The 27,017-nt window shown below is 43.2% G+C and overlaps 2 protein-coding genes across 2 annotated transcripts; both read right to left on the reverse strand.

Annotated features, from left to right (window-relative positions):
* Window positions 1-18,861: 18,861 nt before the first annotated feature.
* Window positions 18,862-22,131, reverse strand: LOC307006835 (coenzyme Q-binding protein COQ10 homolog, mitochondrial). Its single transcript, XM_079628251.1, has 5 exons — window positions 21,757-22,131; window positions 20,785-20,940; window positions 20,484-20,676; window positions 20,142-20,243; window positions 18,862-19,402 (listed from the first exon to the last, which is right to left on the reverse strand). Exons 1-5 carry the CDS (start codon window positions 21,852-21,854, stop codon window positions 19,244-19,246), a joined length of 708 nt encoding a protein of 235 aa, XP_079484377.1. The 5' UTR covers window positions 21,855-22,131; the 3' UTR covers window positions 18,862-19,243.
* Window positions 22,132-23,933: 1,802 nt separating this feature from the next.
* On the reverse strand, window positions 23,934-26,681 carry hsd17b1 (hydroxysteroid (17-beta) dehydrogenase 1). Its single transcript, XM_079628265.1, has 6 exons — window positions 26,499-26,681; window positions 26,174-26,335; window positions 25,801-25,980; window positions 25,135-25,228; window positions 24,818-24,998; window positions 23,934-24,315 (listed from the first exon to the last, which is right to left on the reverse strand). Exons 1-6 carry the CDS (start codon window positions 26,593-26,595, stop codon window positions 24,148-24,150), a joined length of 882 nt encoding a protein of 293 aa, XP_079484391.1. The 5' UTR covers window positions 26,596-26,681; the 3' UTR covers window positions 23,934-24,147.
* Window positions 26,682-27,017: the final 336 nt, after the last annotated feature.

The raw sequence follows: 27,017 nt of genomic DNA on the forward strand, positions 1-27,017 counted from the left end.
ACTCGCTTGATAGATGCCAATGCCAACAGGAGAGCAGTCTTTAGCGAGAGAGGTTTAAAGTCAACCGACTGGAGCGGTTCAAAGGGCGGACCTTTCAGAGCTCCCAGGACCGTGGAAAGGTCCCAAGGAGGCACAGAAGGAGGTCTGAAGGGGTTAATCCTCCAATGACCTTTCAGAAACTGTACCACCAGTTCATCTCTTCCTAATGATTGGCCAGCTACCAGAGCATGATGCGCTGCAATAGCTGCCACATATACTTTGAGCGTGGACGGGGAACGACCCGCATCCAACAGCTCCTGTAGGAAAGAGACCTAACATGACTCTGGGTCAAAAATAACCCGACCATTTCAAAGCATACAGGCGCCGAGTAGATGGGGCCCTGGCTTCAGAGATAGTGCTTAAGACCTTAAAGTGTGTATGTCAGGTTACATTTTTTTTTAGATATATTAAATAAGGTTTAGATGTTTGAGTGAAAATGTAATTACCATTAATATTATTACTGTAACTGCCCTACAATAAGCTTTATAGCCATTTCTGTCAAGATCGTATTTTTAAAACACAGCTGAGCTGTGACGTCAGAGGAGGGAGACGTGCCAACAAAGTTCTATTCAAGTATGGAGAGTTTTGAGTCTGAGGAGATCCACAATCCCCCTCAAACCTACGATGGCCCACAGCCATACAATTTTGAGCCTCCCAGGCGTGAGACAGATGAGGAGCCAAACAGAAATTTTTATAATTCCTATCGAAGAAACATAAATATCTGGTGTGAAGAGAACCAGTGGAGAGTTGGTCAGGAGTCTGGTAAGTATAGGCATAACTTATACCCCTTTTCCACCAGCAAGAACCAGGTGCTGGTTCAGAGCTAGAGCTATTGCCGGTTCGGAGTTGGTTCTACTGACGGGTCTTCTAAGAACCGGTTTGCCTTTCCACATGCTAGAGAGCCACAACAGAGCCAGATCTTACGTCACTGTGTATACATCTCATGTTGCCCAGCAACGCTAGCGCGGCAGCGCCAAACAAAAACACACCAGGCTTGTTCGAGATGGTTCGGCTTCTCGCAGACATCAAAGCACTGCGAAAGCGATCCAAAGGCACAAGGAGTCGTATGCTCTCCAAACACTCCCGGAGCTCTGATCGGTCCGCGCCGCTCCGATGCATCTCGAACAAGTCTTACATCAACAATGGCGGTCGTTGCGTTACTATTCATGCTTATGGCTTTGCGAACCTACATCGGCATCCAAACACGGCGAATCAAACGCGTTCGTGCAGCTCGCCGTAACTTGCATAGACTGAGATTACAATCGAGCAGCTATTAGCTTGATTAGCAGCTTTTTTAAAAATGGCGGTCACAAGTTTCTTTTCGTCTTGTTGGTCACGGTAACCCCGCCCCCAGCCCCTGACGCAAGCGGTTCTTACTTCTAGCCCAGAAATGTTTTGGTGCTACTTAAGAACCATACTTAAGAACTTTTACTGGTTCGGAGCTGGTGCTTTGGTGGTCGAAAAACAAAGAACCGATTTGAAACTAGGCTCTGGCTCCGAACCAGCACCAGCTCTGCCTTGGTGGAAAAGGGGTATTAGAGGTGGAACGGTACATGTATTCGTATTGAACCGAAACGGTACGGGCGTCACGGTTCGGGGCATGAATATACACGGAGAATACACGCTATAAAAATAAATAAAACTTGCGTGCAAATGAATTAATGCGGAACTACTGTTAGATACGCGGGTTATTTAGGGACACCTAATCTGTAGCTCCGCCTTAGCTCTGAAGCGCGATCGACTGCTTCTACTACAGTAGCATACACCGTAGGCACCGCATCAGCTACCAGTCTCACTCGGGTTTTAAATCCCATTTTATAACTCATGAGATCTCCAACCGCGTAGTCCTTCTCAGTGAAATGGGCGCTGCAAATGACCGAAGTCTTGGATACCGAAGCAGCACTGAAGTCAGCACGTTTTGTCCGAACAAAGTTGACCCAGGCACGGAACACAGACCTGCTTTATGGGAAAAAGTGGACTCTGTGACTGGTTTAAACTGTGTTTTTTGCACCCAGCACAAACGCAGTAATTCACCATCGTGAAAATACACCTGCGTATACTAACTACCTAACTTAAATAACTAACTAAATAAATAAATGTCCTAATCACTAATTCTCTCGCTCTATCACTCGTTCATTTATCAACACAGCTCAGCGACCTGGGGATACGTCTCCCTCGTATGACGTCAAGCGATTCGTTTGGGGGGAGGAGCAGTTTTAAGTGAGTACTGAAAATAACTAACTTTTTCATCTTATATTCTGCCTTTAGGTATCGAAAAACATACAAAACAATACATCAACTTGTCAAACGTGTATTTCCCCTAACTATTTGTGTTAATCATAATTACAAATTTAACATGACATACACACTTTGAGACCTCAGGAAGGTCCCTAGGAACCCGTTTAGGGGCCATACATGGAGGGACCATAAGTCGGGTCGGGGATGCTATATTGTCCTGTTTGCCTGAGAGAGGAGGTTTTTCTGCATTGGAACAGGCCACGGGACCGTGTCTGACAGCTGAACCAGCTCCGGGAACCATGGCCTGGATTTCCAGAGAGGGGCTACCAGAAGGACTGGGCATCCGCTCTCCCTGACCCGTTTGATGACTTGTGGAATCATCGAAACCGGGGGGGAAACATATAGAGAGCGGTTGGGCCAGCCGCGTCCCTGTTCTTCGAGAAGAACACTGTGCAGTGAGTGTTGCTTCTCGAGGCAAAAAGGTAATTTTCTTCCTCTCCGAACACACTCCATATCAGACTGACCATCTGTGAGTCCAGGGACCACTCGCCTAGGGGAGTGTTGCCCCGTTAGAGCATATCCGCACCCAGATTCTGAATGCCCGGGATATGCGTTGCTCACAGAGAGCTCAGATTGGTCTGTGCCCATATGAGGAGGTCTCTCGCCATGGCATGCAGGCTGTCTGACCTGATGCCACCCTGGCGATTTATGTAGGCCACCACCGGCATGTTGTCCGTGCGGACTAAGACGTGGTGACCCACTAGATTGGCCAGAAATGCTTTGAGGGCCAAACCAACTGCTTTCATTTCTAGACAATTTCTGCCGGAGGCAGGCTTGCCCTCGTGCAGCGCTCCCCAACCTAGGTGGAAACTACTCCCATGGTCACACCCTCGTTGTACCAGTTCTGAGCCCGCCAGGGAATCAGTGTTCTCAAATAACCGTGATTCACCGCTGCCTGACTGCCATGCATGGGTTGGCACACGGCGCTTCAGCGGGCGCATACGCAGTAATCCCATACGGAGTACTGATGATGCTGCTGCCATGAGACCGAGAAGTTTCTGAAATTTCCTGAGGGGCGCACGCTCTGAACGAGGCTGCCAGCGTCCGCACCGAGAGCGTGTGAGCCGCGCTGTCATCGTTATAGAGTCTAAAACCGTGCCCAGAAAGATCACGCTCTGACTGGGGATCAGTTTGCTCTTGGAAACATTGATTGTGAGACCCAGGCATTCCAAATGGCCGAAAATCAAATCCCTTTGAGGTAGAAGCTCGGTTCTCGACTGTGCTAGCACCAGCCAATCGCCGAGATAATTCAGCACGTGCACTTCCTGATGTCTCAGGGGAGAAAGCGCTGCATCCATACACTTTGTAAATGTACGGGGCGCTAATGACAGGCCGAACGGCAGAACGATGTATTGATAAGCCTGACCCTCGAAGGCGAATCTCAAGAATGGCCAGTGACGAGGGTTTATCTGAATATGAAAGTATGCATCTTTCAGATCCATTGTGACAAACCAATCCCCGGGGGGCAAACTTGCACAAGGATATGTTTGATAGTTAACATTTTGAAGGGCCGTCTCATGAGAGCCTTGTTCAAATGTCTTAAGTCTAGAATGGGTCTGAGACCGCCGTCTTTTTTTGGGATTAGAAAATAGCGGCTGTAGAAACCCAAGTTTTTTAGCGCCGGGGGGATTATCTCTATCGCCCCTTTTGCTAATAAATTCTGCACTTCGGCGCGAAGCACGTGACCCGCGCTGCTTCTCACCGAAGTCTCGATAACCGCCTGAAACTTTGGGGGTGTGCTAACAAATTGGAGTGAGTAACCTTAATAGTGTTTATGACCCAACTCGACACATCGGGATGGCTTGCCAGGCCAGCACCCGTGTGGCTAGGGTTCGACTGATTGGAATGGGTCGCCTAATATATGGGGACCTAGCACCCTTATATTGTGTTTTGTGCACATACTGAGTGTTGGACTGACTGTGCAGGCTTTCGCCTAAGGGGAAGTCAGTGTTACAACAGGGAAGGGGCCACCTGGTGAAGGGGGGCCGTAAACCCGTTAGTTGTGATTGTGAAACATACCCTTTTTGTGCTTTATTTGGGTCGCCGTGAAAACGGCGTTTGTTTGTAGAGACGCGCTCACAGCCTGTTTACAATAATAAAATCCCCAGCCGGCTGAACTGAACAGGGAGCTGTGGGAAGTTTTGGAGGTCTTTTCGAGGGTGGTCCGGCTAGCGCAAGACACGAGCCCTCTCTCTTTACCTTTGATGCTAGGACGACTTCGGCGGCACCACATCGAGCACGACGCTGGGACGCGGGCCCTGGCGCCGGGGTGTCAGGAAACGTTTCGCTGAACGTGGCTGGCGTCAGCCACAGGGCGGGGCTGAGAGACCTGCTTCGCCGGCTTGGCTGGCTGTTTCGAAGACGGTGCTGGCTTGGGTCTGCTGGACGCTGAGCTCGAGCGCTTGGGCAAGAGCCCAAGCGCCGAAGAGGCCGGGGCGTCGAGGAACCTCGTCTTGTCGGTGTCCTTAATCTCAGTGAGCTTAAGCCAGAGGTGGCGCTCGAGCACGACCAAGCTCGCCATGTTCCTCCCGATGGCCTTTGCTGTTGCCTTGGTAGCACGCAAAGCGCAAGTCCGTGGCACTTTGGAGATCGCGGAAGGCCTCAGGGTCCGGGCCAGCCTCGTCCATGGATTGGCAACGACTCATAGCCCTTTTCTGCAGCCCCGTCCACGGAGGAGAGCGTTGCGGAAACCGAAGATCCCACACGTGCTGAGTAAGGCGTATGCCACGCCTTGGTCAGCTCCTCGTGTACCTCTGGGAAAAATAGCGGCGGCTTGTGACGAAGGGCCTGTTGGCACCCCGGGAGAAACCAGCCATCCAGCCGGCTTCGAGGAGGCTCCTCGGACGAGGACCACTCGAGGTCCGCGACGGCCTTTGTCAGGATCCGAAGCATTTTAGCGTTGGAGTTGGTCCTGGTAGCCGACACACTGCTCTCTGCCTGGGAAGAGGGGCTGTCGTCGTGCTCGCCGGATTCGCCGAAGGAGATATAGCCCGCCACGTGGTCTCCCGCGAACAGGACCGGTGAGGGTGATTGCTCTGGTGACAGTGAACCACGTGGGGACGTGGCCGGTGTGCGTTCACTGACGTCCATGCTTTCCGGATGCCTTTGGCTGCGGCGCTTCTTCTTTCTCCGCTGAAGTAGGGCCGGAAAGGGAAGTGCGGGTGACGCGGCGTCGCCGTCTCGAGAGAGAGCTAGCCGAGTTCGCAGCATGGAGATGGGCATGCTCTCGCAGGCCACACATCCGCCGGCCGAGAGTGCATTCTCTGCGTGGTTGGATCCCAGGCATGAAATGCAGCTTGCGTGTTCATCGGCCTTGTGCAACTTGCCTCCGCACGTGGCACAGGATGAGCAAAGCATTTGAAACAACGCCTCGCACAATTTAAGACAGATGAAAAAGGATATAGCGTCGTCGCCGGATAGCCACCAGTGATGTGCGGGTCAATGTATAAACAACCCGTACCCGACCGACGTTTTCAACTAACCCGCCCGCAACTCGGACCGCAAAAAAAAAAAGAAAGAAAATATTGTACCCGACCCTCTACCTGATCCGCATTTTTTTAAAGTAGCTAGTAGGCTAAATGCTCATAGTAGCATCATTGGGCCATAGACATAGGAACTAGGGGTGCGGGTGCAGCATTTTTCTGAATGCTGTTTGATATCGCCTAGTGTTATGTAATAAAGGCTTGATTTATTCATTTATTTCGTTTCATTTTCTTAACAATTAAGATGATGCGTGTGTTTATCCAGTCTAATCGAAGTATGCGTCCCTCCCCCGACTTTCCCAACAAAGATCCCGCCCCCTCTCAGAAAATACATAAAACTGACATTATCTATATGCGTTTAAAAGTAGCCTATTAAAATGGCACATGGCATTGCTCAGTTCAACGTGTTGGGAAATCGGGCATTTTGTCCCGCGTCAGCTTTTATTAAAAAGTTAATAACGCGCTCAACATTCAAAAGGTAAATAAGAATTTCCCACCTTCATCTCTGCCTGCAGACTGAGCTCGTGCGTCATCTTCGCGCCAGATAGGCTATTCAGACAATAAAGCGTAGGCCTATGTATTTCATAGAAAATTGTGTCTAGTACTATAGAAATTACAAAGGTTGAATTTGCATCTTCATTTCAAACGACCCGACCGCGACCCGAATATCATTAAAAAATATTTTTGGATGACTCGTAACCCGCGTAACTCGGTCATTTTGGATGACCGCAGGCACCCACTCACTTAGGATCAACCCGCGCATCACTGATGTCAGCCAGTGAGACGGCGTCAGGAGAAAACGGCTGAGAAGGCATAGTCTGCTGAAGATGATGCTCGCTCAGGCTGAAGGGCTTGTTCGACGTCGAAGTTCAGTAATCAATCATAGATGTGAAGTTGTCGGCGAAGGAGTACAGATCTGCTATAATGGCGAATTCGCGGGGCTATGCTAAGGCCACGACCCTAGGGGGGTGCAGTTGCTGCAGCACAGCCTATGAGCGGTTCAGATGCTCAATGTGCTAGCTGTGCAGCTGCAAATGCGTTTTACATATAAGCTTTAGTAAATTGAGGAAAGGGAGTTTCCCGTATAGCTAGCTACGCAATACGAAGTGACCGTTCGAAAGGGAACAAAATGGCCCACTTATTCCAGACCTCCATCAATGCTGTTTGAACTACGGATTACGGATTTTCCAGAAAAGAAACATTGAAATTAAAATTGTATACCGGTAAACTGTAGCTAAATACTATTTTGAGTATTTATTTTTCATTAAGTTTTACCTATAGGCTATCTTGTTTTAATGTAACTAATTTTTTTTAGATTCAGATGGAAGGGAGGGGACTGAATTCCAAAGTGCTCTGATACTTTTAACCTCCCTGTAATTCTTAGTAAAACATTGGTTTTTGTTTGTCTGATTTCCTCCAAAGCACAAAGCGTTTTAACTTCTGATTCTGTATGCGACACGTGCCTTAATGGGATAGTTCAACCAAAAATGAAAATTCTGTCATCATTTACTCACCCTCAAGTTGTTTCAAACCTGTATGAGTTTCTTTCTTCTGTTGAACACAAAAGAAGATATTTTGAAGAATGTTGGTGAACAGACAGTTGCTGGACCCCATTGACTTCCATAGTAGGAAAAAAAGATACTATGGAAGTCAATGGGGTCCAGCAACTGTCTGGTCACCAACATTCTTCAAAATATCTTATTTTGTGTTCAACAGAAGAAAGAAACTCATACAGGTTTGAAACAACTTGAGGGTGAGTAAATTATGACAGAATTTTCATTTTTGGGTGAACTATCCCTTTAAATGAACACTGCCATAATTGTGTTGTCTTAAGTCCTGTTAAGACTCAATTAGGGGGTTGTAAAACTGGCTGCTGAAGGTTGTAAAACTGAGGTGAGTTGAGATGGCTGAGTCAGAGGAACCAAGGATCGCAGTCACCAATGCCAGCATGAGTTTACTAGGATTTCATAATCTGTATCTGATACTACGGTCTGTGCAGCAACATGATCAGATATTACAGTCATGGCTGCAACATGATGCATTGTGAAGACCTGTCTTCTTCTAGTACGAGGTGTTTAAAAGTTAAATTAGTTGATTAGATATGGAACAGCATAAGTAGACCAATCCTTGCAATGTAGCAATATTATATTGTGACCACAGGTCTGCCTTGCAAGCAAAACGCTGTTTTAAATGCATTATTTAATAAAAATAATCAAAAATAGATTAGCAATAAAAACCTATCTGCATTGTTATCCTATACCACTAAAAAGTCAATGCCAGTAAAGGTTTGAGTGCTGTATCATGCAAGGTCAGGAGGGTGAATGTGGTCAAAGCAGTGCGAGACGTGCAAACAGTGCATCTGTCCTTGCATGTCACAGTATCAGGGTACACTGTCGACCTGCAACTATCTTAGGCTGCTAGCGTGATGAGCACCCTGAATCTAGCCCAGGACAATCCCAAAATAAGTTCAGATATGAACCCTAGGGTTTGTATATAGACACCTTAGCATGCTAACTGAGCTGCGAGGGAGATAATGCTGAGGTGCTGTGCCTGCAAACATAATACTTCATTATGTGCACCCAATGTAGGAGAATTAATGAAGACCAGGAGTCAAAGTTGAGGTTCAATCAGTTGACACAGAGTTTACTGAAGACAAAGTTCTCCACAGTTCCAAAGGATCCAGCCTCAAACTAAGAAACGATGTAGCAACATTGACATCCGGACAGGTGCTTATCAAATTTAGTGAATCGTGATTTCTTGCAAACACTTCATTCGTTGTGTGAACAAACAAGAGGTCTCTGTCTCTTTCTCCATTACACACACACAAAGAGACACGTAACACGACACCCCAAAAATTCCAAGGAACACACGTGACAGAACGTAAGTTATGACTATAACTATGGATCTATGAGACCGAATGATGACCGTCACCACGGTCTTACCTTGAATGACGCCATTCTGCTAGCTCTCCTCGAGACCTAATGTAAACAATGTCAGATGACTGACCCCAAGTGGTTGGTTCGCTATAAAACATCCGGATGAACCGAACACTTCCTCTTGCCTGGAACGCCTCAGTTCATCCCGAGTGACAAGAAATGGTGACGGTCATCATTCGGTCTCATAGATCCATAGTTATAGTCATAACTTACGATCTATTTCGACCTCACTCAGACCGTCACCACGGTCTTACCTTGGATGACTAGTGCCATCAAGGTCACGAGGGAATGTAAGCCTCTCCTTCTTCACATCCCTGCTTAGCGGCCGAGAGCAGAATTGTGGACCCAAGCGTAACTGGGTCCGCCACATTGACCCTGTAATACCGGGCAAAGGTACAAGGTGAGCTCCATGATGCCGCTGCACATATGTCCGTTAGTGCCACCCCTTTCAGTGCTGCCCAGGATGTGGCCAGACTCCTGGTAGAATGAGCTACCAGGTTCCCTGGGACTGGTAAGCTCTGACTGGAGTATGTGTGTGCAATAGTGTCTACTATCCAATGTGATAGGCGCTGTTTCGAGGCTGGTTTTCCGACACTTTTCTTATCAAAACACAAAAACAACTGAGTGTGTAAATGTCGTAACGACTGTGTCCGTTCAATGTATGTGCGAAGTGCTCGAACTGGACATAAGGTAGCAAGATCAAGTTCTGTAGAAGAGAGATCAGGATCAGGTTGAAACGCTGCAAGTTCGATTACTTGATTGATCGTGCAAGTATTAAGAACTTTAGGCAGGAAAGCCGGGTTCGGCCAAAGAGAGACCCCTGAATAGTTTGCTTTCCATCTCAGACAGTCTTTATCTACTGTTAAAGAATGTAACTCACCCACTCTCTTTGCTGAACAGATAGCAAGAAGGAAAACTGTTTTCCACGTCAGTGATTTAAGATCCGCTTGGGCCAATGGTTCAAATGGGGCTCTAGTCAATGACTGTAGAACCATGGGAAGATCCCAGGATGGTGATCTCAGCCTTTTCTCTGGATAGAGGCGACGTGCACCTTTGAGAAATTGAGTAACCAACATGTGTTTACCAACTGATAAACCTTCCACAATACTGTGGAAATGAGAAATAGCTGCCACATAAACTCTTATTGTGTTGACTTTTCTTCCTGAGTCTAGAAGTGACTGAAGAAAGCATAAAATAGAATCAAGACCACAATTTGTAGGGTCTAAATTTTTGTCCTGACACCAGTTAGAGAACACACGCCACTTGCTCGAGTAGTTATCCCAAGTGGAAGGCGCTTTAGCATTGTTTATGGTTTTCCTTACTGCCTCCTCTAGCTGATAAGAGAGGGGCTCAGTAGGGGCCAAACCCAGAGTTGTAACGTGGCTGGGCTCGGGTGCCAGATCTGTCCCTCCACTTGAGAGAGAAGGTCTGCTCTGATTGGTAGTGGCCACGGATGGCCCTGTACCAGACGTAGGAGAAGTGGGAACCAATGTCTCTTTGGCCATTTCGGGGCAATCAGTAAGATCCTGCAATGTCCCAGATCCACCCGTTTGAGCACATGAGGAATCAATGGTAGGGGAGGAAAAGCGTACAATAAACCTCCCGGCCACTCGTGAGACAGTGCATCCAGTCCCAAAGGCCCCCCTTGGCCGCTCAGAGAGAACCACATCTTGCAATGGGTTGTCTCGGCTGATGCAAACAGGTCGGTGTGGGCTCTTCCAAAACGGGTCCAAATCAGATGCACCACCTCCGGGTGTAATCGCCATTCCCCCGGGAGAGGTCCAGTTCGGGAGAGGAGATCGGCCGCCCGGTTCACTTCTCCGGGTATGTAGACTGCCCTGAGAGAGGCAAGTCTCGGGTGGGCCCAAAACAGAAGTCTCCTGGTTTCCTGGAGGCAGCGCAATGACCTGGTGCCTCCTTGGTGATTGATGTAATAAACTGCCGACATATTGTCTGTTCTTACAAGGACATGCTTGTCCTGTAGGAACGGAATCAAGTGTCTCAAAGACAGATAGATTGCTCTGAGCTCCAGCACATTGATGTGTTCCATGGTCCAGGGGAACATCCATGAGCCTCTGACTGATCTTCCTTGCCAGACAGCCCCCCATCCTGTCAGAGAAGCATCGGTTGTCACCACCATTCTCCTCGCTGGTATATTCCCCAGCGGAACACCTTGATTCAACTTGCTGCTCCTTATCCAAGGACGCAGAGCCTGAACACATCTCTGCGTGACCTTCAACTTCACTCGCCTGTGTAATTTGGGGTGGAGTTGAAATTTGTTGATCCACCATTGCAGTGGTCGTGCTTTGAGCAATCCCAGAGGCACTACCTTTATTGCTGCCGATATCATCCCCAGTAATCTTTGGAATTGTGCCAACTCCATCCGCTTGCCTAAGCGGAAGGATTGTGCCAGGGCAGATAACCTTGCTACCCTCTGTGGAGATAGAGATGCTGTCATTGTTAAGGTGTTCAAAACTAACCCGACAAATACGGTTTCTTGCCGTGGTTCGACATTGCTCTTTTCGTGATTCATGCGGAACCCAAGCTCTTGTATATGGTTGATAACAGCCTCTGTATCTCTTAAAACCTGGTGACGGCTTGGTGCACAGATCAACCAGTCGTCCAGGTATGGGAGGATCTTTATACCCACAGCCTGAAGAGGGTAAAGAGCGGCTGACACCACCCTGGTAAATACACGGGGAGAGAGGGAAAGGCCAAATGGAAGGACCTCGAATTGATATGCTTGGCCTTGAAAAGCAAAGCGAAGGAACTTCCTGTGATCTGGATGAATGGGCACATGAAAGTATGCATCTTTGAGGTCTAGTGTTGTAAACCACTCGTTTGGCTCTATAACCTCCAAGATTTGGGCGGTGGTCAGCATCTTGAATGGCAACACTTTTATGTATGCATTCAGACGTCTTAGGTCTAAGATGGGTCGGAGACCACCATCTTTTTTGGGCACAAGGAAATAGTTCGAATAAAACCCAGTGTGCTGTTCGTTGGGTTGTAGCTGAGTAATTGCCTTCTTCCCAAGAAGGGTTGCGATTTCTTTGGATAAAATGTTTGCCTGGACTGAGTCTTTGACCACAGTTAAGTGAATCCCTGAAAACGAAGGCGGTCGCCGCCGGAACTGGATTCTGTATCCGCTTTTTATCGTAGCGAGTACCCAACGATCTGAGATTTTTCTCTCCCAGCTGTCCAGGCATAGCTGGGAGGAGATTCCGGCGGCTCTTCCAGGATTGCTACGCAGTTCCCCCATAGGGGCCTGAGCCCCTGGGGTTTCGCTTCTTTTGTGGTGCATTTCTAACTGATGTACGAGACCGAGCCATTTGTGAATGCTGTGGTACTTGTCTGGCACTTTGGCTGTTATCAAACCTCTGAGGATGGGTATTTTGTTTTCTGTTGAACTCCCATGATCCTGGCCGACTAAAATAGGGATGATGAGGGGGCTGATAGCCTCGATATGACTGTCTAGTTGCCTTAGCGGGACCAAACGTGCGTTGCACTGATTCTCTTCTACGCCGCGCTTGCTCCGCTCTATCGAGTGTCGTTTGAGAGTCTGGATGAAACACACGGCCTGGTGTGACGGGCATGTAGGTCAGTTCCTTCCTGATAGTATCAGGTAGGGAGGTCTGTGCCAACCAAATCTGTCTACGAGAAAGGATTGCAGACGACATAGAAGCCCCAATGTCTCTAGTAAGCTGGGCGTGCGTAACCAGGGCTGCATCAACCAAACCCATAACGTCCTGATCCTCCGGATTTATAAGTTTCCGTAAAGAAGCCAGAATTATGGCTAAGGCATTACCAGATCGGGCTGCACGTGTGGCTGAGTTGTAGGTTCGACACACTAGGTTATCGGTCTTCTCACATTCTTTCCGGGGACAGCGTGGGTCATCAGTCACCCGGTCTAGACCCAAAGGCGTTAAAGATGCCATTTCACGCTCCACCGCTGGCATACCTCCCATGCCTGTTTCTGCAGCATATTGTATATTAGCAAAACGTCTGCAACCAGCATTGAACTGGGGTGCAGCTTTGGGGTGATTCCAAGCTTTGCTTAGCATTTGTGAATAGTCCTCAGAAACAGGAATCGAAACAGATGGTTGAGACTGGGAGACCCCAGTCCACACTCCTTGCACCACTGGTGTCGTTGATGCCTCAGCCTGGGTTTCCAAACCTAAAATTCTTGCAGCGCTAAGAATTCTGTTAAGAATGTCAGGTTGTGTACTGTCTCTATCAATAACAGAAGATCTGGACTCATCTCCTTGATCTTCCTCACTCACATCCTGATCATTACTACCAAAAAGAGAGTCATGAGCATGGAGAGAAATAGTGTCAGGAATGTTACCTCTTCCTCCCTGATTTGGAGGGATATCGTCCTCAGAGACAACAGATGGAGCTGCATGTTGTTGTCCAACTAACCCCCTACCGTGGGGCCTAAAACCATCCATTTTCCCAGCCAAATCCCGTAAAGTTGCTAGAATTTGCATCTGGGTGTCAGCTTGAGGGTCTGAAGCCCTTGACCTTCTTCCATCAGAACAGCTAGGTCCATCATGGACTTCAACAGGAGAATGTTCCCTTCTCCGTTTAAGGGAGCGTGCACCGACCACTGATCCTGATGCACCTCTATCATGAGCTGCCCGTTCAAAAAGGCTAGCTCTTTGCACTCTCTCTTGTAGGGAGAACTCAGCTGCGGCAGGGCATGGTTTTTCAATGTCCTCCAGTAAATGGGCCATACCCAGACATGATGGACACTCCCGATGTCCATCCCGAGGATGCATGGTAGCATGACAATAATGGCACAGAGGTTGACTCATGACTGTAGGACAGCTGCGTACAGTTGTAGCTCGGATAACTCACAAAAATATGAATACTCTACTCCTGCGCACAGGAGTTTTGCCAAATTATATGTAAATGTGTGTATACACAATCAAAATCATATATATACTTAATTTCACTGAGCCGCTGCGAACAATGGAGTCAGTGTGATAATTAAATTTCTTTTTTTTTTTTTTTTCAAGGTTTTTTTATTTTATTTTATTTTATTAACACCTATCTATGCGCGTACGCACAGATCAAGACAGGTGACAGAGTCCGCTCAGCTGCGAACAGCAGATCAGCGGGTAAACAAATAAACCTCCTTTCAACTGATGTGAATAATTGAGCAAATAAATAAATAAATTACTCACCACCTCCGTACGCTTCTTAAGCGTCGGAATACAAGCGTCGGAATACAATTCCTACAAAACAAATATTAACATGAATCAAATTCGTAAATTTGTAAATAATACCAACCACTCACCTGAAATATAGAAGAAAAAGGGAAAAAAATGTTTTACCGCAATCCTCAGGGGCACCAGGCGCCTGCACTACAGTGACGGATTGAATGGGTAAAGATTTCCAAATAACAGCGTATTGTATACACGCGGATTTTCTCCAAACCGGTCTCTAAAGAGGCGAGAAAGGCAAAGAGGAAGTGTTCGGTTCATCCGGATGTTTTATAGCGAACCAACCACTTGGGGTCAGTCATCTGACATTGTTTACATTAGGTCTCGAGGAGAGCTAGCAGAATGGCGTCATTCAAGGTAAGACCGTGGTGACGGTCTGAGTGAGGTCGAAATAGATCACCCACGTCTCCAGAGAGATACGCACACACACACAAGAGACTTTTCTTCAAACGAATCATATTTAAAACATTACCAAATGTATTATGTGTTGCCATTTATATGTCATGACAGTTTTGGGATTTAATGTAAGTTTTAATGTGTATTAATCAAAATCTAAATGCTTCTAATCTGTATATCTTATGTAACTTCGTTATCATATAATCCAACCTGAATGTGTTTGATACCATTTTAAATCTTGAGACCTAACGGAGTTGAATCTCGATAATAGACTGCAATGATATGATTATTACTAGATGAATCCTTTTTAGTCATAGAAATGACTAAGGCAAAGCTCTGTCATAAACTACACAGACTGGGGTCTTCTGGCAGGACAAAGAAGATTCTCCCGCTCCCAGATCACTGAAGGTGATTGGACAACGCGCCGAACGAAGGAGTGACCCATACAGTCTTTAAAGGAAAGAGCAAAGCTCTTCCTGCGCTCTCTTGCTCTGCGCTTCCTGCCTTCATCACTGCTCATCATGTGACGTCTCCGATCTAAACTCCCTCACGGAGTTCCCTGCTTTTATTTTCTTTATAAAGTTCCTTTTGTGCCATTTTCAAATTCTCCTTTGGTCGTTTCCACCTACGAGTCGAACGAACGGAGCCTGAATTCCTTCAGCAACTTCACTTTCAACCAGCATTCAAAGCTCCCGCGGAAACGTGCTCTGGCAACGAGCACGCGCCCTGCTCCGAAACGACACGGGAGAACGCGCCTCAGACACGAGAACACGCGCATGCTGGACACAGCTCATCACACACAAACGAACCTTTTTTGCAAGTATCAAACTCTGACGAGTGTTAATGTTTTAAGGTTTGTTTTGATTGATGTCTCTCTCAAAGGTCTGTGATGTTTGCTGTTCTATGGTCACACGTGACCATTCTCTCTCTCTCTCTCATCCTCTCTTTATCTCTCTCTCTCTGTCCCGCAATCAAATCGAGCGCGGGCCCCATAGCGCCCCTCCCCAACTCTCTATAACTCTCCTTCTCTCATCAGCTGTTACCCGTTTTTGTCTTGTCTGTTTAATGTAAGTAACTGTACATAGACGTATAAAACCTATAATCACTATGTGTAATCCGTTATACTCTGTAGTTTGCATTTATTAAAACAATGTATTCAAGACTGTGTCTGTGAAAAACGCTCGTAAAACCACAAACGTCAATGAGGTAGATTATAGCTACCGCGCTCCCTGTTCACTACATTAAGTAGTTTTAATTTCATAAACACCAGAAATATTAATGTTCACGGCCAGAAGGTTGGTGTTTCTTGGAGTTTATAAGGAAGGATAACTTTATTGAGAGATTAATCACTTAATCTAATCGTTGGTCGCTGGACGAACAACGATCTGATAATTACATTGATTTCCCTTAAAGATTATCTCGCAATCGAGGTTAAGTAGGATTATTGATATATGAATGAGGAATTATAATTCGTTGTGATTGGTTATTCATATATTCATATAATCCCCCTTCACTTTCGACAATTTAATGTAACTGAAGTATGCAAAATATTAATCATATTCATGATTAGTTATTAAAATTCCCTATGGATCATTTGAGCTAATTCATACGGACCCAGGAGTCCGAAGCATAAGGCATATAGTTTACAACGATTATATGGATGTTGACGTTATTTCTACAAGTTCTTATAAGTTATCAGTACAGATAATTCTAGCAGGATCCGAAAATTGTATTCTGTTCTTTACGCAAATGAGACAATATCTTTGACACGCTTTGTTTGTTCTAAGGATTACAGTTAAATCATAAATTCAGGAAGGACTCTTCTCATCTGGGACTTTTTCCTGGAAACATGAAAACTACATCCACTGATAGAAGCTACTACACGATTCATGGTTATAGTTTAACATAATAGTAACCAATGGTGCTATAAAGAATTACACATGCTAAATATGCATATGCCAGTGGATACATTTTTGACCTTCATGATCTTAGACATTGTTGTCCTTTACATGTCTTATTATACAGCTATCATAATAATAAAGTTCAAACCGACAATTCTCTTTTTACAAAATATGACTCTTGGTTCCTTTTGGTTGAATGAGTTAAGTGCAAAACTAGTACATATTTATTCTCTGACTGGAAGCCAGGCTAAATGAGTAAAAACGGTAACTGCATTCCTGACATGGGGTCAGGCCCTCAGTCACCTCTCAGATACCAAATGCAGACATTACCTGTAACAGAAATACTACAATAGATACACTGGTTTTAAGAAAACTATGATTTCTCAATTATTAAAACAATACAAGAAGAGGGATTGTAAATCCACCCCCTTCAGCAAAAATATTTGGGAGAGATGCTGATATACAGAGATACCGGCCCTGAACGAGTCATGATCTACAAGCTCGGCTATCATATGACTTAATTACTCTGCAGTTTGTTCCAGGCTGCATCCTGGGGTGCCACATGATATGAAAAATCCCAGCTGCCTCTGAAACAAATAGCAAAATAATACACAAATTTGGTTTACTTGTTTTGCATTCTGCGTGCATTATAATGCATTGTTTGAGTAGAATTTCTTTCATAACTGAAATACAATTCAGGTCGAATTACTGCATTGCATTGCAGGGAACAACAAAAGCTATTAGCTGGAAATGCACCATCATGATAGCAATGTGACATTTGACAGTCAGATATATATAGACAGAACAAAAAACTTTTAGGCTGACTCTTGAAACATTTTCAGTTAGGGTGTGTGTAAGAACCTCTTTAACCTCCTGAGACCCGGGCTTTGGTTTGGCTTGCATTTTAGATTTCTTCTAGCTATTTGGAGTTAGGAGGAACCAATAAATATAATTACCAGATATTATCTTTTTTTTTTTTTTTATGTATTATGTCCTCATATGTGGACACTCGGTCTGTACAGAAAACACAGAAAACAATCAAGACTCCATTGTGTAACAAAGTGCAAATCTCTTTTATTTACAGCCTGAGGACTGTCTGAACATTTTACATTGTTACTCTTGCATATATAGCTGTTTCAACTTCTGAACATGGATATGGAAAAACAAAATTGATAAGAAACAAGCTATATCCAAAAAACCTTGACAATTAGATTTTTTTTTCGTTTTTGCTTTATTGTAACACTCCAAAACTTTCACTACTCCAAACTAGGAATGTCCTTTTTGTTTGTGGGAACAGTTGATCACACTTTACCCCTGTGAAAGACTATGTAACAGTTGCGTTCAGAAGAACAGAAGAAGCAGAAGAACAGCTTGCATGTTACACATTGGACTCGAGTTTTCCCAGAACAGCCTGTCGCTCTGCAGCGCACTGCATTCTTCAAGTTGACCTCCTCTGGAAGATGTGCATTTGCCCTTCTGTGGACTGAGATGTGGGGCACTTCCTTCACATGGTGCTTTTGTTTTTTTTGGCTCTGAATGGTCTGTGTGGTCTTCCTGTTCTGAGAGGTCTGTAGTTTCTTCCTGTGCATTGTTATGCTGGGCCAAGAATGTCTTAGGAAGAAAATATTTTCACTCTAAAGGCGGTGCTATCAGCTCATCTGTGATTGGTCAACACACTGAAGAAACAGGCAGAAATTGGCTGGTTAGAAAGAATGGGGTGTGGTCTCTGCTTGGGTTTATGTAAGTGATCCTGAAATCATGTGAGTTTCTTGGAACATCTTCAAGACTTCACACTGAAAGAGCATTTTGAACATGATACTGTGAGACACATAATGCCGAGATAAAGTATAAAATAGTTGCACCCATCAGGCACATAAGCTGTTGTTTCAGCTTAATTAGAGTTCAGCATATCGTGATTTGATATGGCTGAAATATGGCAAGTGACGTCACCTAAAGGAGAAGGTATACACTTACACATGAACAGGAAGTGATGCATATATTATGTCATGTCTTGTATCTTTCGTATATGTGTTCAAAAACATTGTGTAAAGAAAACCAGATATTGTTGAGTTAGAGTAAGAAAATTAGCTTTAAAATGAACCTGCTCAAAATATTGACTGTGCTGGCCATGTTAAAGGGATAGTTCGCCCAAAAATGAAAACTCAGTCATCATTGACTCACCCTCAAATAGTTCTAAACCTGTATGTATGAGTTTTTTTTCTGCTGAACACAAAAGAAGATATTTTACAGAATGTTGGTAACCAGACAGTTGACGGTAACCATTCACTTCCAAAGTATTTTTTCCTACTATGGCAGTCAATGGCTTCCGTCAACTGTTTGATTACCAACATTCTTCAAAAATTATTCCTTCGAGTTCAGCAGAAGACATACGCTCATACAGGTTTGGAACAACATGAGGTTGAGTAAATGATGACAGAGTTTTTGTTTTTGGGTGAACTATCCCTTTAAGATTTTAAGGTTTATTTTTGTAACTCTTTTTAACTAATTTTTTTAAAGGATTGAACTTTGGATGACTGTAGTGTTGTGTGTTTCTGACAGCAAATAAATACATGAAAAAACAGGATTAAGAAAATATTTAGTTTTATTACAAGTCTGGAAAAAGTGCACTGAATAATAATTTAGATTTTTTTTTTCCTTTGGTCAACCATATGAACATTATCATAAATATGAAAAAGCATCCTTCCTCAACACTTTTTACTGCAATCGTCTTCCTCTTTCATTCCACTGATATAAATTATACACACACGCTCATCTCCATAAATTATAACTCTTTTGGTTTAAATAAATAGACTTTCCAAACACAAGACAAAAATCTGTGCTGGCATTAACTGTCCAAAATCCAACAAACTGGATTAAAAAGAGGAGCAGTTCTTCTCCAGAACTGATACATTGTAACAATGTACCGGTATGTGGTTGTAATGTAACTCCTTGTGTCGATTGTGTTCTCAGGTTGCTCTTCTGAGTGAAGTCTGCTGTCGATGGATGCCGGTGCTGTAAAGTTTGTTTGCTCGTTTCTCAAAAGCGTTGACCATCTGTTTGACCACCTCGTCGAAAAATACTGTCGCTAATTGTGAGTGGAGCAGAGATTTGAACTCAAATGACACCTAGAGAGGGGAACAAAGGTTTTTTGGATAAAATTAGCACAATTTGCAAAAATGAACTTATGTAATTGTATGATTCGAACTAGCATTCTTTTTTATTTACTTTATTCAACAAGGGCTTTATACCAGTGTCATTGAGATATTTTGAATTAGTTATTATCTTTATGTAACCGTCGTAGGCCAGTAAAAGCTGTGCGTGTAAATCTTACTCCCCTGGCCTCAAGATTAAGTTTTAGTATTTTGTTGTATTTGATTTGTTTATTTTTTTGTCTATATAGTTTTTATTTCAGTTTTAGTAACAAAAATGTTTTTGTTTTTTTTATGGTGTTAGTTTTAGTTTGTATATAACATAATAATCCTGCTTTGTACTGATGCTAACATTCATTCAGTTTTGATTCTTCTTCAATGGGTCTTCCTGCAATATCCCAAATCCCTGTCGCTTTCCTGTGATATTCATCGCACCACGTCTAATCCGGTGACATTTAGGTCATATAATTCCCTTCAGCACTTGAATGGTTATCATGCCTGTCTTCGTTACTGGCTATTTAAGGAGAACCGGAAAGGCAACCCACATGTGGTAAAAATAGCCACTAATCTGGTCTAATACTTCTGATCACTTTCTGTTCACAACAGGAATTATTGGATTATAACCCACCAAAGAGGAAGAACAGGAGTAAAGCAAGTGTCAAACTGATGAATGTAGATTGTAAAAGTGTCTGTTTTTGCCGATTGCACTACTTACAAAGAACTCCACATTGCATGATTCGGCTTGGCCTGCAGCTCCCGGAGTGAATCGCCACAATGTCTCAAGGTGATTGAAGAGTGTCCCGTCTGTACACAGCGCCTGAAACACATGCACATACTTCAGACAGACAGCCACAGACAGTTTACTTGGCCAATATGTAAGCTGATCATATGATGCATGGACATGTTGAAGGCTTAAGTCAGATTTACCCTTGTTAAATGATTATCACTCAATCTAAAGAAATCTAGTTCCAAATCACTACCTCTTTTTGTCAAAACAAGAATAATGTCTTCCATTCACAATTGAAACATGTGCTTTCTAATTTCTAAAAAGACTCACTCGGACTTGGTGGTTCGGGATGACTGTGACCTCAGAGGTGTAGCGTTCTACGATCGGAGGGAACCCGATTTCAAGTTGAGCTTGCATGTCGCCGTTCCGCCTCCTCGTGACCTTTGACTTCTTGCACCAAGGCACAAACTGCTGGTACTGGTCCACACTGGAAACAACGTTGTACATCTGCTCAGGTGAGTAACTGGGGGGGAAATGAACTTGCGTTACCAAAGATATTGTTAAATGAAAATTAATTTGGATTAAAAGTGAAGATTTTATGGTTTTTATATCTAGTGTGTACCCTACGTACCCAATGCTTCGGCTCTCTAAGTACTCCATTCTCCGTGTTATGAGGGGGGCTGATAACAAGTTAATGAAGCTCCGGGTAGGCACCACTTGAGAAGAAGCTGGAGGAGGAGGTAAACTCACCCGTCGCGCTTCTAAGATGCCACATGAGCTCAAATGTCTACAGAATAAACATAAACAGTTATTCACTTAACAAAATTAGAATACATTGTCATATGTCGATATGTGTCTAGAGGGTTGCACTATGCAACTTGCATGTTGACAGGTTTGCTCTCTACAAATACGTTGTGTGACGCAGTGTTTTAAGACATTTCTGTGTTGACCCGGTAAAATTACGTGCATTCTAGTAAATAGTAAAGAGTAGACGATCAATACGTAACCCTGTTTCTCAGTTGCATTGCATGGCACGCGGCCAGCAGCGCGCGCACTGGGCTGGCACTGCATTATTCAAAAGATGAACGCGCTTTGCTAATCGAAAAAAAAAATCCTTCAGATCTTTCAAAAGCAAAATGTATATACTGGATGAAAGCTTTATGATATATTTACCATACAGAATCAGGAATATTTGACAGAAATACTATCGTTTTTTCTTCTGGTACTTTTCCATCACAGGACTTTCAGTTTCACCGTCTCGTGACTTCTCACTCCCCTCCCTGTGAGTTATTTTACTACACTACAAGCTGCTCTTCTGCTTTGTTCGACATTCCCACACAATTGACAACAACCTACAACATAGTCGCCCAATTCAACAGGTTTTCACCACAGCAACCATTATAAATAAACACAAGATAGGCCTACTTATTTTAAACTATGTTGTAACAAACCAAAAGGAGCCTGGGCTATCTGTTACATTAGGCGTTCTTCAACATAGCTTTTTTTGTGATGTTTAGGTGTAATAAATAATCGATTTTTATTTTTTTATAAAAAGTTTTTACATTGCAGTTAGTATTGTACAAGTTGAGTGATGCGCTTTTACCTGAGGGAGCAGCTGGAGTTTCTCCTCATGACATCGCACGACTGTCTTTCCGACATCTCCAGAGCCCGGAGTAGAAGCGAAGTGGCCTTTTTAGCCATTTGTGCTATTCGAAGCTTGTGAAATCACTGAAACTATTCAAAAAGCGCTCTGCGCAATGCTAACTGTGTCGATGGCCGTAATAACCTGCGGCTCCGCTGTAACTGTCTGAGCGAAAGTGGAGAGGTTTACTATTAAGGGCAGAGCTGTAGAGTCCGTGACGCACTGAGAGGGGAGGAGTGGAGACTCCCGCAGGTGCTTAGTCGATTGCATGAAGTCATTCACCTTCAGGGGTTTCACTCTGGCGAGTCGACTGTCTGGAACAAGCTTTAGGACTGTGGTTCTCAACCTTTTTGACTCCAAAGCCCTTAATTGTTCTCAACAACATTTGCCCTCGTGACATTTCAGTTGTTTGTGATTTACTAGATAAAAAGATGAAAGATAAAGATGTTCAAACTCATATATAGTAGTAGGCCTACTAGTAGCCTAGTACAGGTTTTCCAGGACTATGTTGGAAAGCAGATGTTGAGAGAGTGAACAAACAAAAAAATTCGATATAGCTTACGTCAATCAATATATTAAAAGGAAAGGCAATCATAGTTTCCATTTCTTGCTGACTTTAAATTATTTTAAGTTGTCTTGAGACCCCCTTGGAAGTTTGCTGAGGCCCCCTGTTTGAGAATCACTGCTTTATGGGGAGCAGATAACCAATGGCATCCTACAACAACAGTTTTCTTCCTACAGAATTGTTTTTGTTGTGTTCTATAACTACTTGAAAAAAATTGACTTGCCCTAAAACATTAAATTCAATTATTATCTTTTTCTGAATGTGATATTTGCCATCAAATATGTTTTACAGAGAATATGGGCCATGACCTGATCTAAACGACTGGAGGGGAGGAATCATGCGCTTCTGCCTCAGCCTGACCCAACATGTCATTAACCCATGAAGAGGAACAGAAATAATCCTGATAAGGCAGATTCAGTAAGTCGCCGCCTTTGGAATTAAGGCAACGTCACAGAAAGGCTTAAATGTTAACTTTTCAGTTGGTACAGGATTGCAAAGTGCAACTTATTTGTGTTGTGTAATAACTAACGTCAGGACATTGACATTGCAAAAATGGTCTTGATAGAGAATGTGGTCTCTCAGAGAGTCTCAGTCAGATCAGAGTCCACAATTTCAGGTGAGTTGGCGCTGCGGGACACATGGCAAAGACAGTCCATGATATTTGTACTTTATCAGCCTAGTGCCGAGAGGAGCAGTGTGTGTGTGCATGTGATATAAAGAGTTAAGTTAGCACTCTAACACACTTGGTCATTATAACTATTTTGCTTTTATCGGGAACACACATTGTATACTGCTTTATAACTAAGACATGCTCAAGATTAAACACAGTTGCTAAAATGGCCCGGCTGCTAAAATTTTATATCTATATTTATTTCACAAGGTCCGATATCAGTCTTATTTTCTTACAAGGCCAAGAAAGTTCAACATATTCTATTGGTATTATTCCACTTATTAAAATTGAAATATATTATGACTTTAAACAAAAGGGTCACCCCTTTGATTTATTTGAAACCCATGAACTATGCATTGCAATGGCTGATCCTTGCATTAAGTGGCTTAAGTTATGTGACTGTCCCACCAAAACAGATCTCTCGTGTTAGATCTAATCCCATACAGTCCCTGATCAGAGTCCCTATATAAGGAAGATACTGCACCGTATCAATGAAAGATCTCATCTTCTTTCCTAATCTAGGGCAAATGAAAGGTATAGTTTGCAAAGTATCACACAATGTTTTCATAACTGATTTAGCTTAGGTTAAGGAGCTATTTCAAATGCTATATATATTCTACAGATTTAAAAAATGAGAATGTAGGTGTAAGGCTTCTGTGAGCCTGCCCTGTGATATGTTGGGCATCAGTGACGTCTGCATGTGACGATCAAGATCAGTGTCCTGGAATGATACGCTCACATTATAGAGAAAAATATTGACCTTGCACAGACTCGCTGTTCTCTGATTCTAGTAAACAAAAGATGTGAAAAAACTAACGGTTTTAGGTGAGAGGAACAGACAGTGCTGAACTCTGTACAGAATTTCAACTCAAGGACTAAAGGCATAAAGAAGAAAACAGACTAGTAGACAAAACACCCAAAGCTTTTATTTTCACTCCATGGCTCTGTTGTACAAATCACAGTTATTCAGAGTATGTTAGTGATTCGAGCATAAAGTGCCAGCAGAGACACTTCAGTTTCAGTTGAATGCTTAATATATCAAAACTTTTAAATTGTAAATGTTCTGTTTTTCATAGTTGAGGTCTTTATAAAAAGAATGGTACAGGATGTATTAGCATCATATCTTTGGGCCTGTATCGGGTGCAGAGAAGATGAGTTTGCTCATTGCCCGGATGTACTGAGAGCCGTCCATGGAGGTGAGTTTCAGGCTGCTCATGGGTAGCAGGGCTCTGTTCGTGTAATATCTGAGGAATGGAGTCGGTGCTTCAATTGCCTCCAGATACACCTAAAAGTAGAATTAAGAGCAGGATGGAATATGTTAAAATGGTCACGGAAATATATTTGGTATAGAATATCTAACAATGAATAAACACAATATTAGATAAATTAATCTCAAAACTATTTCGACAGACTAAATCTCAATGATGTTGATATTCAGATAAAATAATAATTACATATGCGATTGTTAAATGCACTATATAAATGTAACAAATTATTATTATTATTATTGTTGTAAAAAGGGCCTCATAGGATTTCAGTATTTACTTTATTATTTTAAGATTAATATTATTAAATTTTTCTTCGTATTGCTATAGGCCGATTGCTTGTAAATTACTTACATACCTTTTTGTGTGTGTGTGTGTGTGTGTGTGTGTGTGTGTAAGCATTAAAATAATATTCAGGTAAGATTATAAAATAATTTAAACTCAAATCTATATTTATTTAACTCTAAATCGGACACCCTCACTCAGAGGTTGACGGCTTGCTGCCAGTGCTGAATGTAGCACCTGTATGATGTCATCGGTATCCTGAGCCTCGTTCTGGAACACAGACTGGCAGTGCTGCAGGTACTGATCATACAGGCTGCGTGTGTGTGCGTCCACCTCCAGCGCCTCGTCGCTGGCCTCAGTCTTCTTCAGGTTCATCAGGAAGTCTGTGTTGACCGGTCCACATTCAATCAGGCTCACACTGCAGCATGGGAGATGGAACGTTTAGATGGCCTTAGCTAACTGTATGGGTGCCTAAGCAATTTATCTGAAGAACATTTAATAGTCAAAAAGCTTCTGTTTGGTTATACAAGCACATTGTATAGTTATATACTCACTGAATATTGAAGTGCTGGAGTAGAATAGCCAGGCTCTCACAAGCGCCCTCTACTGCAAATTTGCTAGCACAGTAGACCTCATTGAATGGTAAACCTGAGTTTCAGACAGAGAACATACACGGTTATTTTTTATGTAACCCCATTGGCAAGTTATATGGTTTTGTTTCTTGTTGCAAGCAAAACAAATCTTACAGGATTAAAGCTTAAAACAAAAAAAAAGCATTTTGCCGATGATGTAAGAAAAATAAACACTCCAAGTGATTCTCTGAAAATTATTTCACTTCTTATGAGGATGTTGCCTCCTTTGGCATGCTCAGTTGGGGTTTAAAATACACATTTTCAGTTATATTATCAACTGCACTGACACTGTCAGATGTGAACAAAATGTGAACTGAATTGAGCTGGATAATGACTCGTCTCCTCTAGAGCTGCTTTATATCTGAATTTAACTTGTTTCATAATTTATGAATTCTCCAACATTATCAACACTGTGTCAATGCAACTCCACGGTAATAAACTGGAAAACAACAATCTGTATTATACAAAGTGCTATATAAATTAACATGACAACAAGAGATATTCTGATTAAGAAACTCAATTTTGCAATGAATCGCTGCATGTTTTTGAAAAATCTCATTTTCTCTATCTCCATCCCCACTCACTCACCCTGTAGTCCTCCCATGCTGCCTGTCACAAGGATTCGTCCATGTCTCTTTCTCTTCATGTCCGGTAGGAAGGTCTGTATGGTGCGAAGTGTGCCCAGCAGATTGACGTCCAGGATTCCACGTATAGTGTCCAGCGAGTGAGCTTCCAGAGGGCCCATCAGACCTACACCTGCATTACAAACTAAAACAAAGATATTAGGAGGGAATCAATTAAATCATTTATCCCAAAGTCCTTTGGTTAAAACATGGGGTTTATATAATATAAACCATGTAAGCAGTGAATATAAAGAATGCCTGTTCATGTGGACTTTTAACTTTAATCTTTATACACCCCTTTTCCCTTCGAAAGGGCATAATGTCTTACGTTCTCTTACCCAGTATGTCAATTCTGCCCTCTGTAACATTTCTTTTGGCATCAAGAATGGACTGCTGATCTGTCACATCCATCTGTAGTATGGCCATAGTGTCTTTATGCAGTCCTCTCACACTCTCCAACAGCCGCTGCTTCTTGTCCAGGTTCCGCATGGTAGCGTAAACTAAACATCAATAATCACTTGTAGGCTACTTGTTTTAAACAATGATTGTAACTAAAGCTCTCTTTCCACTAACACTAACAGTCATTTTTAGACATACATGTCAGTATAAACTATAAGTAAAATGAACCATAGAAATGCATTGTTTTGTTACAACATCAGTTACCTTTGTAGACTTTTGACGGATTTGACGCGAGATGCACAGCAAGGCTGAGCCCAATCCCTGAAGAGCATCCAGTAATGAGAACAACTTTCTGCTCCATTTGTGCAATAAAACATCAGTCTGCACACCAGAGACAAGCGCTGCATTTGAAGTGGTCCGTCTAACTGCTTTGTCTCTGATTTAAATGTTTGAGCTTTCTCTGATATCACAAGGCCAGCTTGGTGTAAACATTCTGGTTTCACACACTTTTGTTTTTGTTTTTTTTGCTCAGCAGGTGCAACTTCGAATTGATACACGTCACCCGCCGTGGTAAATATTAAATAACATTAAGAAAAGAAATATTCAGTAAATAACTTCTTTTTTTGAGAATGTTCAATTTATGATGGGTGGAATCAATCATTTATATATCTTATTTTTAATCATACGTTCAATGTTTTGACCCTTTCATGCATGAATTATGATAATCTTAGTCAGGATTTTTTTTTTGTGTGTGTTTTTATTGCTCTTAGGGGTCATGCCCTA

The sequence above is a fragment of the Phoxinus phoxinus genome (assembly GCF_949152265.1).
Source record: "Phoxinus phoxinus genome assembly, chromosome: 1".
NCBI classification, from domain to species: domain Eukaryota; kingdom Metazoa; phylum Chordata; class Actinopteri; order Cypriniformes; family Leuciscidae; genus Phoxinus; species Phoxinus phoxinus.

Excerpts from the sequence above, each read along its gene's own strand:
- LOC307006835 (XM_079628251.1), bottom strand. The coding sequence starts at position 21,854 with ATGGCTAAAAAGGCCACTTCGCTTCTACTCCGGGCTCTGGAGATGTCG. Across the intron at positions 20,677-20,784 it reads TTAGAGAGCCGAAGCATTGG|TTACTCACCTGAGCAGATGT; the intron begins GTACGTAGGGTA and ends TTTCCCCCCCAG. Across the intron at positions 19,403-20,141 it reads CATGCAATGTGGAGTTCTTT|GTGTCATTTGAGTTCAAATC; the intron begins GTAAGTAGTGCA and ends TCCCCTCTCTAG.
- hsd17b1 (XM_079628265.1), bottom strand. The coding sequence starts at position 26,595 with ATGGAGCAGAAAGTTGTTCTCATTACTGGATGCTCTTCAGGGATTGGG. Across the intron at positions 25,229-25,800 it reads CAGCATGGGAGGACTACAGG|GTTTACCATTCAATGAGGTC; the intron begins GTGAGTGAGTGG and ends TCTGAAACTCAG. Across the intron at positions 24,316-24,817 it reads ATACCGATGACATCATACAG|GTGTATCTGGAGGCAATTGA; the intron begins GTGCTACATTCA and ends TTCTACTTTTAG.